Here is a 13,325-nt window from a genome sequence, read left to right on the forward strand (position 1 = left end):
AGACTATCTCCTCGGCACGGTGGGAGTGGACCATTTAGGTTCCACGCGGTCGGGTGGTAGTGCTTTTTACTCTTACCATTGAGATCTGTCCGTGGTCACCGTGGCTGGAACCTTCTTGGTTGGCATTTACCTTCACTATGTTCTTGGATTATTATGATGGATGGTTAGATTTTATGATAGATGTTTTATCATTATGGATGTATTGATGTATCATGTATGGTGGGTGATTTCATTTATTTTACTATACTTTGTATCATGGATTTGAGGATGATGTATCTTTATCTTTACATATGTATATTATTTTAAGCCTTTCATACCCTGTGACATGTACAGTGGATGATTGAGCATTCCAAATTAATTTGCCAAGAGGCATTCAGAACAAATGTATATTATGGACATTGGACTTTCTGATTATTCTTTCATATGTATGTGGTAGTTGTTAGACTTAGAATTAATTAAATTTAAATGTGACTCAACGTCTTGGGATCCTTAAGGAATGTAACTTGTGATGTATGTTTGTTGATGATTACATGTTATTGCTTCCGCTACTATGTGTTTGATGTGTATGTTATACTTTCTTACTTAAAAAAAAAAAAAAAAAATGTTTAGCAAACTTAGTGAAACCTTAGGTTAATTCTTTTGGATCCCTTGGCGGGGCGTTACATATGGTATTAGAGCCCGAGTTTCTACATTGGGAGCTTTGGGTATATTGGAAACGCCACTAGTGTTAACTAGTTGAACAAGAATGAAAACTTTAAACTATTTTGTGAATCTCTTTCAAGCTGAAACTTGAAACTAGTTGAATTGAAACATAATGTAAACTATTAGTTGCATATTTTTCATACTTCAACACTATGACTTTAAACTGGAAACGACACTTTTACTATTTGCAAAATGTGTGTGTTTTATAAATACGATTTACAATTTTATGCATTATGGTTGTTATAGTATCTTGTGTCTTGGATATTATTGTAGGATGGTATCTGGGATGAGATCTTCCATTAGAGGTCGTAGCCTTGGCTGTGGCAGAGGCCGTGGATGAGGCAGAGGTATTAGTGTTCATGAGTCTATCCACGAGAGCCCCATTCAGGAAGAGAATAGGGAAGAGCATGTCAGTGAGCATCATGAAGAGAACCATAGAGAGGAGCATGCTGACTCGGAGGAGGTTGACATGAGGCAAATGATGCAAACCATCATTGATCGCCTACCTCCTGTTCATGATCAGGATAGAGCACATCGTGCAGGACATGAGCATAGACCTAGGTCTAGGAGCCCTCTGAGGGATCAACATAGATCCATTGTATCTTCACAGATGAAGGACCTTCAGAGGTCCAAGGTCAAGCCCTTTAATGGGCAGGGTTCTGGATATGTAGCTGAGCAGTGGCTTATTGCCCTTGACAGGATTTTTGCTATGCAGGACTTTGACAGTAATGTCAAAGTAAGGTTTGCTATCACCAACATAGAGTTCTTCGGGGCCACTTGGTGGACAATCGAGGAAAAGAAGTTGGGCTTAACCATGAATAGTGTCACATGGGAGTTATTCTTAGAGAGCTTCCGTGAGCGATTCCTACCAGAGGAATGAAAGCAGCATAGAGCAGATGAGTTCCATAACCTGAGGCAGTACACTATGACCGTTATAGAGTATGAGCGTAAGTTCTTTGAGCTCATGCCTTTTTCAGGATTCAATGACAACCCAACACAGTTGGCACAACATTTTATTAGAGGTTCGAACAACTGTTTAATTGGGGGTGTTAAGGTGTTTGAACCTAAAACCCTCAAGGATACTGTACATCGAGCCGTCCTTGTAGAGCAGAGTGTGAACTTAGGACATGGGGGTTTTGTAGGAGCACCTTCAGCATTAGGATCGAAGGGTGGTTAGGGAGCAGGTGGCATTAGGAAACCTCCTTCAAGGGGTAATCAACGACAGGAAGGAACTTATCCTCCCGCACAGAGTGGTCGTGGTGGTTCCAATGTTAGGAACAATCACAAGACTCATCGCAACAAGCCCAACCAATATGATCGGCCATCTCAGAGTGTTCAGTCTTATCCTAGTGGGGGTAGTTTTTAGCAGTCTAGTGCACCTAGAGTTCAGAGGAGCTTCAATGGAGAGTGTTTCTCATGTGGACAACGCGGACACAAGTCGTCTCGTTGCCCTCCAGGGAAACTACAGTTCTCAGGCCAGAGACCCACAACTTCAGAACCCATAGTTGGTGACATGGGTAGAGCTCAGAGAGTGTACTCAGTGGAGTCATATCCTCCTACAGGGGGAAAGGGCCCAATGGGAACCGCACAGTGAGTCCTTAGCTTTGCTTTTCTTGTAGGCTTCCAGGAGTAAGCCTAAGTCTAGGGGGGGTGAATGTAGTGCCTGCCCCTAAGTCGTATTTTCAGTTATCTTGCCAAACTCTTTTAGGCCAGTTTTATGTTTGATAATTAGTAGCATTATCTTGAGATTATCAGATATTGTTTTACATTCAGTTTATTATATGATGAGATTACTTGGTACTCTATATTTCATGCATGTATGATGATTATTTAGTGTTTTCAGTTATCAATGATGATTAGTTAGATGGTTTATTATCACATGTGCTTTCTTATGGATACTTACCCCATATTGCATGTGTATGGTGTGCGTGTTTGTTTTCTTTATGTATGATGTTTTTGATGTGGTTAAGGAAGGGAGTTGTAGTCACCTGCTAGTCGAGATCTACACGATGCACCACTTCCTGCCATTGTTTGTTTAGCTTAAAATATTGTGTCTGTACATGCATGGATTTTATGCAGGTTGTAGGTACCGGGTATCGACTTCCCTGAATTGCCAAGATGAGCGTACCCTATCGCATTGTCTCAATGGTAAGAGAGGGGAGATAAACTCTTAAGTCCAATTCCTAAACCCTTTAGCCAATTATCCTAATTGATAATTAAGGCAAGTATCTGAGTTAAGTACCCTCTGAATACATCAAAGGATGTAATTTCGTGATTATAACCCTTTTTGTTTTAGTATGTATTTTTCTATGATGCGTTTTCGTATGTTGTTATATGAGTCCTTGATGTGTTTTCTATTAATTAAGTCTAATTAAAAAGATTAATTAATGATTTAATTTAATGGAGAATTAATATGATATCTTTAATATTTAATTAATTGAAAAATTAATTAAATAAAAGAATTAAATTTGGAGATAAAAGTTCAAAGATAAATTTAGAACATGATAATATTAATTTAATTTAATAATAATATATTTGGAGTTCATTTTTAAATAAATGCTAAATATTATTGTTATTTAAATTAATTAAATATGTTATCAATTAAGTTTCTAAAATAAATTAAAAGTTGAAAGATATTAAATTATTAAGGATTCTAGATCGCATGATCTAAGCATGAGTTTAAATATGAGAAATTAATTAAAAGATAAAAATAATAGAAAATAATAATGTTATTTTAATTTCATAAAGGGCACATGAGATTAAAGTAATAAATTAATTTAAAATAGAAGTCAAGTGGAATATTAAATAAAGTTATTTAATAATTCAACTTAATGTGCATGAAAAGATGAATGCAAAATAAAATAAAATATAATAAAAGTTAATTGTGAGTTAACTCAGTTGAGAAAAGAGTCTTCTCGGGTGAACGCACAATTAGTGCTCTGATTTGAGGAGAAAACTTCTTATCACAACTTTGGGGGTTCATTTTTGGGGAGGCACGAATTTGGGCGGAAATTTTTGGGAGACAATTTTTGGAAGCGAATTTCAGAAGGCTAATTTCAAAGAAAGATTCTCGGAAGAAGGTTATTAAAGAGGAGCGAATTCTCTTACAGTTCCTAGGGATTGCATAATAGCATCAGGATCAGGTAGGGTCTTGTGTTTTGATCATCGATTAAATACGCAATTATCCTTTCCTGTCTTCTTCGTGCTTGTGGATTGTATATCCAAATTCTCTATGATGAAAGCTTAAATATTTCAATATTGTAAATTATTAAATGCTTGTCAATATATTCGACATACGTAAAAATTATAAGAGGGATCAGGAATTCTTATTTTGATAGATTAATGAAATCTGAATTTAATCGGGGAAGGGTTAAATTCTAAACTCATAAATGAAAATTGTAGATTGAAATTCGAATGGTTAATATTATTTTCTCTATCAAGTTATATTTATGAATGTTATAAAAAAATTTATTATAAAATATTTATATAGTAATAATAAACATATCTTAATTAGATTTTGAATAGGAAAGTATTGAGAAACGATTTTAATTAAATTTAAAAGTTTCTTTTAAAAAAATAAATATATAAATAATAATAATAATTTAAAAAAAAAATTTAATGGGGAGGGGTCTTACCTTCCCCCCCCCCCCCCCCCCCCCTCCTAGCGATTTGAATCGCCGGCGGCGACCTGCGTCAGCAGGGGACGCACGACTTTTAAAGCCTGCAGTACCCTGTGACAGGGCCGCACGGCTTCTAAAGCCTGCGGTACCCTGTGACAGGGCCGCACAGCTTTTAAAGCCTGTGGTACCCTATGACAGGGCCGCACGACTCTTTATATGAGGGACGTCCGTTATGTCATCTATAACAGTTTTTTTAATTTTATTTTAACAATGTTTAATAATATAAATTTGTTAATAAATATTAATAATAAAAGTTGTTTTAATAAATTTTTAATTTATTAAAAAAAAATTGTTAATAATTTTATAATAATAAATGTTTTTATAGTTAAATAAAATATTAATTTATTTAATTAACTATGGATAAAGTAATATCTGAAAATAGTAAAAGAGTTATTATTAAATGAAGATTAAATAATTGGGTCAAATTATAAGGGTAATAGTGAGAAACCTTTACATTAAAAACGTTCATTGAAACTCAAACTGAGAATTTCAACTTAAACCTTAGGGTGTATTATGGAAACAAACTCGAACTATGAACTGAATTATACTATTTTGATTTCTTTATGCTTCTATGATTTGGGGTTTGGGATTGTCTTAGTGTTGACCAGTTTAGGACGTTACTAGAGGCTTGGGCGTTATGCGATTGTGACGTTATGATTATTTGTCTCGATCTTTCTTAACCCGACCATGGTAATGTGATGGAGTGCTCTATGATATGGATGTTTTTATTGGTTGTTACTGCTTTTCAGTTTCCTTGTGTGAGACTGAGGTGTATGTATTTGAGTTACCTGACGTAACCATTTTGGAGTCTTCGATCAATTTTGTGTTCTATTATTGGGATTCTTTCTGGTTGCTCGTTGGAGAACCATGGGATATTGTGATTTATCATTGATGCCTTCAGATGTTGATAGAGTTTTGTTGTGACCATTATGATTATTATTTGAGGCTATTCAGTTGCTCATGGAGAACTGATGTGATGATTGTGGATTATATTTATGATGCTTTCAGTCGCTTATATAGGACTGAGGTGATTTTATTATGATTTTTTGATTTGTGATTTCATGAGCCTAGGGTAGGTTATCTATGTGTAGTGTCGGGAAGTGGCTTGCAATGGGGATCGGGGCCTTAAGAGGTTACCTAGAGTAACCCATTGTAAGTTGTTTTAATAAGTGAAAACATCTCACCTAAATACTGACTTAAATGAACCTAATAAGACAATTTTATGTTCTCTCCCATGCCTTGAGTGCTAATACAGGCTAGGATGGGGTAGAGAGAACGCTTGGTTACGACCTTGCATTCCGTAGTATGCCTCATCAGTACGAGAGGATACTAGTGGCTGCAGGATCACAGGGGACCCAGGATTCCTAAGGGATTGCTCGGGTAACTTTTGACGTGACTTTTGCGATGACACTTTCCCGCTTGCATAGTAGGTTTCCTACATGTCTTTGTGGTGCCTCTGGGTCTAGATGTTTATCTATGTTGGAACCTTTGTGTTAGTGTACTTTTAAGATTTCTCAGACTTAGAGAGTACTTGTGTTTTGTGTTTTGATACCTTGTTTGGGACTCGAGACTATCTCCTCGGCGCGGTGGGAGTGGACCATTTAGGTTCCACGCGGTTGGGTGGTAGTGCTTTTTACTCTTACCATTGAGATCCGTCCGTGGTCACCGTGGCTGGAGCCTTCTTGGTTGGCATTTACCTTCACTATGTTCTTGGATTATTATGATGGATGGTTAGATTTTATGATAGATGTTTTATCATTATGGATATATTGATGTATCATGTATGGTGGATGATTTCATTTATTTTACTGTACTTTGTATCATGGATTTGAGGATGATGTATCTTTATTTTTACATATGTATATTCTTTTAAGCCTTTCATACCCTGTGACATGTACAGTGGATGATTGAGCATTCCGAATTAATTTGCCAAGAGACATTCAGAACAAATGTATATTATGGACATTGGACTTTCTGATTATTCTTTCATATGTATGTGGTAGTTGTTAGACTTAGAATTAATTAAATTTAAATGTGACTCAACGTCTTGGGATCCTTAAGGAATGTAACTTGTGATGTACGTTTGTTGATGATTACATGTTATTGCTTCCGCTACTATGTGTTTGATGTATATGTTATACTTTCTTACTTAAAAAAAAAAAAAAAAATGTTTAGCAAACTTAGTGAAACCTTAGGTTAATTCTTTTGGATCCCTTGGCGGGGCGTTACAAATATATTTTAATTCGTTATTATAACCATGATTTTATTTTGACTATTTGTTTTATTAAGAAAAATAATTATATTTAATTCTCTCTCTCTCTCTCTCTCACACACACACACACACACACACACACACACACACACAAAAATTTATGTTGGTATCACTCTATCTTATTATTTTATCTCTCTTCCTCTTCCTCCTCTATATTATCTATCTTTTTTTCCTCTGCATATATGTTTATGTTGTTATTGTTGTATACTGCTATTTATCTCTATCTATATCTCTGTCCTAGTTCTTGTCCAGTGCTAATGATTAAAAATAGTGTGAGTTCCATTTGATAATCAAGATGAGAACAATACATAGTTGGGGAAGTTATTCCAACTACTTATGGTTGTCTAGTAGCATGCATGGTATGCTTAAACATATAATGGGATACTCCAAATGCTTCATCACTTCTTCAAGTTCTATAATTCAAATATTGGTATGGATATCTTTCCTCATTGCACATAATTTAAGTTGTCAATGTAGAAGGTGCAAATTTGTTTAAAACATATGTATTGATTGTAGTATGATATTAAGTACTTAGTGTCATATTGGAGACTTTGACCTCTTATTCTTGGGCTTAAATGCCTAAAGATATAATAATATAGCATGAGAACTTAACAACAAAATCTGAGCAATCATATTAGATCACAAGTGCATTTCTCGGCAAAAATTAATGCATTCATAGTGTTAATTTAGATTCTCACTCATCTACACTTCTACAACCATTATGCGTTAGGCAGAAATTATGACGCATTGCGTCTCTTGTTTTAAAAGAGTCAATGTCTTCTTCAAAAATATATTACCTGCTTTTTAAAAGAGTCCATAGAAGCCTTGTTTCTCCAAAGTTAGGTGCCTTCCCCAAAGAATGTGCATAGACTTCATTTGTAGCAGATTAAATGCTCCCTCAAAGAATATGGTGGTCTCTTTTCTGTGTCATCATATAACGTCGTGCTTTGTCCTTGTTCGGTCGTCAAATTTAAGCCCTCAGTGACACCGAATAAGTGTTCTATGAATTCCTAGGCAGGGTTCCCTCGCATGTTTTCCAAGCTCTCGCCTTTTTCCGAAAGCCCACGAAAAGAAACCTATCATTTACTCGACTCCTCCATTTCTCCAGACAGTTTCCCCCAATTCCAAGAATGTGCTACAATTGAATGGATACAAGCATTCAAGCAGCATCAAGAGAAATGTCGAAGAAAGTGGAGATGTACAGGTGTGGCATGGATGAGTTTTGGAATCGACAAATCGGCGAAACACATCCCATGGCCTTCGCCCACCGTATAGGCGGTAGCCAGGTTTTTAATTTCTCTCCTTCTTTCAATTTATATAAATATTGCTCACTACGTGTTCTTGTTCAAAGACTCTACACGCTTTTCTATGTTATCGGGCTGCTGTTGAATTGGAGCCGTTTCTAATTGCAATTTTGATTTTAAAACATTGAATCGGGGTTTCAAATATCTATTGGGGGGTTACTGGAAAGAATTGGCAACACTTAGTTAGCTGGAAGGCACCGTCAATCTTGGATTACCGATATTGTATGAAACCACACCCGAGGTGGTTCCTTATTGTTAAAATTACCCGAGACTTACGCGCAGCCTTGTCTTTGATTGGCTTCATTAATGTTGATAAAGTATACTCAGGGACCATGATGGTCATTATGGCAACCGTTCAGCTTGGCCACTAGAATATTGGCACAAGCTCGAGACAATTACTGGTTTTGATTTTTCCATTTGAGTTAAGACGGCACAATTAATGGTGTTGTTTTGTTCGCTTCGGTTGTTCATTTTAATTCTTGTTACTACAGGTGCATCGTGAACCGTGCACTATTGTGCCATTTAAATGGACTGGACATTGTGACTTCATGTCTATCACCATAAACTCTCATAATAATTATTAATAATATTAATAATTAATAATTATTTTTTATTATCTATTACTGTAAAGTCTCATCAAATGACTCGGGCCTTAATCCTATATAATTATTAATAATAATTAAAAATATTATTTTTAATTAATAGCAGTAGAGTAATTGCCAGGAGAAAGGGTACATGATAGTTAAATCTATATTAAAGACACCAAGAGGTATCATTCTTGACGTGTCTCTGACTCTGTTCCACTTCTATGACTAAGGTTGCAAATAGAAAAATTCATTTTCCTTTAATAATGTTTAAATAGATCCCTAGAGTTTGAAAAATATTAATCGAAGATGATGTAGCTTAATTATTAGTGCCATAACTATTGAAGAGTGTTTGTAGTAGCTTGGGTATTAGCAAAATTAGCAATGTAAGTTTTAATAATATAAAGGTGCAGATTTAAATGAAATAAGGATAGATGTGTCAAGCCCCCTACAAAATGAACTTAGTGATTGTTGTTACACCTATACCAATCGGTTATAGATTATTGAAGCACAATCCACAATGAATGGTATGATTGTTGGTGTATTTTTGTTCAACGTAGATGAGATCGAGGCAGTGTAATATGTCTATGTGGATGGTTTTGGGATAGGTTGTAAGTGTTAGAAAGTAAAGTCTATACACCACTGATGGGGGGGAGGGGGGTGGTGACTCAGTTGTGAGCAATTAAACTATAATCCAGACCAATTGATTCCAACTCCAACAATTAAAAAAATGATGTACAATAAGAGAAAGTCATACACCATAACACATTGATGTGTTGACTAAAGAATTCCTTGATCAGAGGGAAAACCCTTGGTGGGGATGGCAGCCACAAGATAGTGTACTAATATATAAGTTCCTTGTGAAAGGATGTGATCTTGTGAGGAGCCAATTACAATGCATTAATGCAATAGTCCTTGTTAGAGGACAAATCCCTATGAGTAGGCCTTGAACCCTTGTTAGAAGGTTCTAACTATGTTAAAGGTTAATAGGGAAACAACTAGACCCACTGTCTAAATTGCTCCAACAATGGTGAAGATCAAACTTTAGGATAACATATCCAAAATTAGGTGAATTGATTGATCTACAACTTACTTGCCAAAATAGTTCCTTTGGAGCCGAATACAATCAACCGAACCAATCTCTACTTTGATTATCCAACAATCAAACTCGCATCCTCTAACCACGTACATTACATACATGATTCATGTGATACATATGATGATACATTACATCCAAGGAAAACATCTTTCCTTATACCCTTCCAAATAACTAATTATGTTGGCTTGTTAAAGCTCCCCCAATGTACAATTAATAACATAGGATCACATTAAGGCATACGTGCCTTCTTACGCATCATTACAATGTTTACATTAAGGTTCTCACACATTACACTACAATTAATACATTTTACAATATGTTTCCTTAACATAGTCGGCTTCCAATAAAACACATCACTTGTTTCACTTCAACAACCTTTCCAGAATGATCTCTAAGCCTTGCTATCATGAACATGTCTTCTGTCACAAACTAAGATCACTGACATTACTTCAACCTCATTGATAACATATAGCCAATATGCTACCAAGCTGGACTAGTACTGGGATGGGTGATCTCTCGGGAAGTCCCAGTGCTTCACCTTTGTGAGCATCACCTAGATCCAATGAGCGCTTACTATTCCATTTATTCTCATGAGAGATGGATTCATGTCGAATCACTACTCATGAAATATGGGTCAACTAGTTTGACTCAAAAACTACACAGTTAAATCCTGATAGCAATATCACAATATTTCTTGTAAGCTGGTCTGCTACCAGTCTTCACCAAATGAACTATAACTCAACCAATACTCATCATAAACTTAAGCAAACATAGATATGATATCTATACTCATTCGTGAACATAATCCTTAGCTTGCATAGCTTAACCTGTTATATGGCAAATACCCTGTACCAATAATCTCCTTGCGATATATGGGATCTCTGTCTGTCATGATCATATAAGTATATGTTGTCATTAATGATAAACCTTGTCATTAATACAACACATAAACAACATATCCAAGTGCCAACCAAACGTCTATCCCTAGCAATCTCCCCCTTTGATCTTGATGACAATATACGATGAAAAACTAATTTGCCCTTTTGGAGTGATGGTTTTGCAATCTTCTGAATGCAATTTTCCTAATATCTTCAATTCAACATATACAACCTTAACAATCTTCTGAATGTCGTCAACATATACAACCTTTATAGATTCTAATACTCTCCCTTTGTGTCTCTCCCCCATCAATATTTACCTTTCTTCTGACTTTTCATTGATTCTCTCCCCCTTTGACATCAATGACAAAGGTGCCAATATGCCAAATAACATTTGAAAAATGACCCCCCTTTGATGAACATTCTCATCAAAGTACTTGCATTGGATCAAGCCAATCTGTAACCACAAATGTGTCAAGTGCCAACGAACACTTTTATGCCAAAAACAAATCATAAGAGTTCTTCAATTAACTCTGCTCACAGCAACTCCCCTTAAGGAGCAGTACTAAGCATCACATATGAATGAATAGTGCTCTGATTATACTGGACTGATGCAATGCTTCATCAATTACTATGTATCAGATGGGGATATCACCCCAAGTATGCCTCTGAGATACTTAGAGGTGTCCTTAGCCACTGGTTTTGTGAATATTTCTGCTATCTGTTCTTTTGTAGTTACATACTCCAGTCTGATTTCTTTCTTTGCAACCTTTTCTCTTAGAAAATGATACTTAATTGCCAATATTTAGTCTTTGAATTTAAATATGACTCCCTAAGATGCTCACTGTACTTGTGTTATCACAATGCATAATAGTAGGCTCAAAAAATATAATACCAATATTCTTTAGCATTTGCTTCATCCACATTGTTTGATTACAATTCTTAGCTGCTGCAATATATTCTACCTCTACTATGGATTGTAAAATACAATCTTGTTTCTTGCTCAACCAAGATACCAATTTTCTGCCAAGAAAGAATGCTCCTCCATTTGTACTCTTTTTGTCATCAAATTTTCTCGCTCAATCAGCATCGATATATGCATACAATATGAAATCATTAGATCTATCATACCATAAACCAAAATCTATTGTTCCCTTCAAAGCTCTGAGAATTCTTTTTACTACTGCTTAGTGTGTCTCTTTAGGATTTGCTTGAAATCTTGCTACAATCCCAATCGCATTAACAATAATTGGTCTTCTTTGAGTCAAATATTGTAAGCCACCATCATAGATATGTACCTTATTTGCATAACAATAGGTGATCCATCTTTGTTAGAGAATTTGCATCCAATCACCATAGGTGTTCCAACAGGTTTACAATTTTTCATACCAATCTCACTAATGGCTCTATAAGATACCTAGTCTGAGATATAAAAATGCCATTTTTAGTTTGCGTTATTTGTAATCCTGAAAAATATTTCATCTCACCAATCATGGACATTTCAAACTTATTCTTCATTTCATCGAAAAATTTGTTACTTGCTTCATCATTTAAACAAAAAATTATGTCATCTACAAATACCTCAATGATTAACAAGCCATTAGAATTAGTTCTTAGATACATGTTACTGTGTGCATTTCCTTTCTTAAAACCCAAACTCAATAAATGTTTATCTATTCTAGCATACCAGGCTCTAGGTGCTTGCTTTAGTCCATATAGTGCCTTCTTCAACTTGCATACCTTGTCTTTGCCTTCAGTTAATGGGAACCCATTAGGTTGTTTAATTTTTCCTCCCTTTCAAGTTCACCATTCATGAAAGCTAACTTTACATCCATCTGATACACTTGGAAATTCTTGTTAGATGCAACATTCTTATAGTTTCTAGCCTTGCTACAGGAGCAATTTTTTTCCAAAATGTATACCTTCTCATTGTGAATAGCCTTTACATGCTAACCTCGCTTTGATCCTCACAACTTCACCTTGTTAATTCATTTTGTTCCCAAATACCTATTTTGTGTCAATAACATTCTTATCTTTAGGTTTAAGGACCAATTCCCTTGTATTGTTCTTCTCTATTCACTCAAGTTCTTCTTTTATTGCATTTATCCAAAATTCATCTTTGCATGCCTCATCAGTAGTGTCAGGTTCAACTTGAGAAATCAAACAAATTTCTTCTCTTACCTTACCTCTTGTCATCACTCCTTTGCTAGCATTACCAACAATCTGATTATCAGGTTGATTCCTTACAACATCTTTAGGCATTCTTCGTTCTCTAAGTTCTTCTTCAATTTGTATCTATATTTCATTATCCAATTCAAAGAATTGTTCTTGTTTTGTGCTTCAATTTATTACCGGTCCCTAACTTGTACTAGCCTGATTTGAATTTTTATCAGAATCATAATTAAGTGTTCTTTTTTGAACCCAAAATCTTTCATCAATTCTAACATTTGCATTCTCAACAATCTTCTTCAATCTCATATAGTAACATCTATATGCCTTACTCTTTGTAGAATAACCAAGAAAGATACCCCCATTTCTAGGATCAAACTTTCCTATATCATGTTCTCTCTTGATATAATACTTCCAAAAATTCTAAAATACTTTACTGTAGGAGTATGACCAAATCATAATTCATAAGGGGTCTTACTTGCTCCTTGATTGATCTGAACTTTGTTCATAGTGTTACCACAGTAGTAACTGCTTCTCTCAAATGAACATGTGCTACTTTACCTTCAAGCAACGTCGCTCTAGCTATTTCACGTACTATTCTGTTCCTTCTTTCTGCTATCTCATTTTGCTGGAGTCT

The 13,325-nt window shown here is 35.4% G+C and overlaps 1 protein-coding gene across 2 annotated transcripts in view; it reads left to right on the forward strand.

Moving 5' to 3' along the window:
• Positions 1-7,569: 7,569 nt before the first annotated feature.
• Positions 7,570-13,325, forward strand: part of LOC149530358 (uncharacterized) — a 107,099-nt gene continuing 101,343 nt past the window's right edge. Inside the window, exon 1 of one of the 2 annotated variants that reach the window (XM_089811783.1) lies at positions 7,570-7,940. In XM_089811783.1, coding sequence (XP_089667909.1) covers positions 7,800-7,940 — 141 coding nt within the window. In that variant the 5' untranslated portion in view covers positions 7,570-7,799. The remainder of the gene's footprint in view (positions 7,941-13,325) is intronic. The other variant, XM_089811784.1, reaches the window with a different exon arrangement.

This window comes from Cupressus sempervirens, chromosome 11, assembly GCF_028749045.1.
Source record: "Cupressus sempervirens isolate cs-2001-9-10 chromosome 11, ASM2874904v1, whole genome shotgun sequence".
Classification (NCBI taxonomy): Eukaryota; Viridiplantae; Streptophyta; class Pinopsida; order Cupressales; family Cupressaceae; genus Cupressus; species Cupressus sempervirens.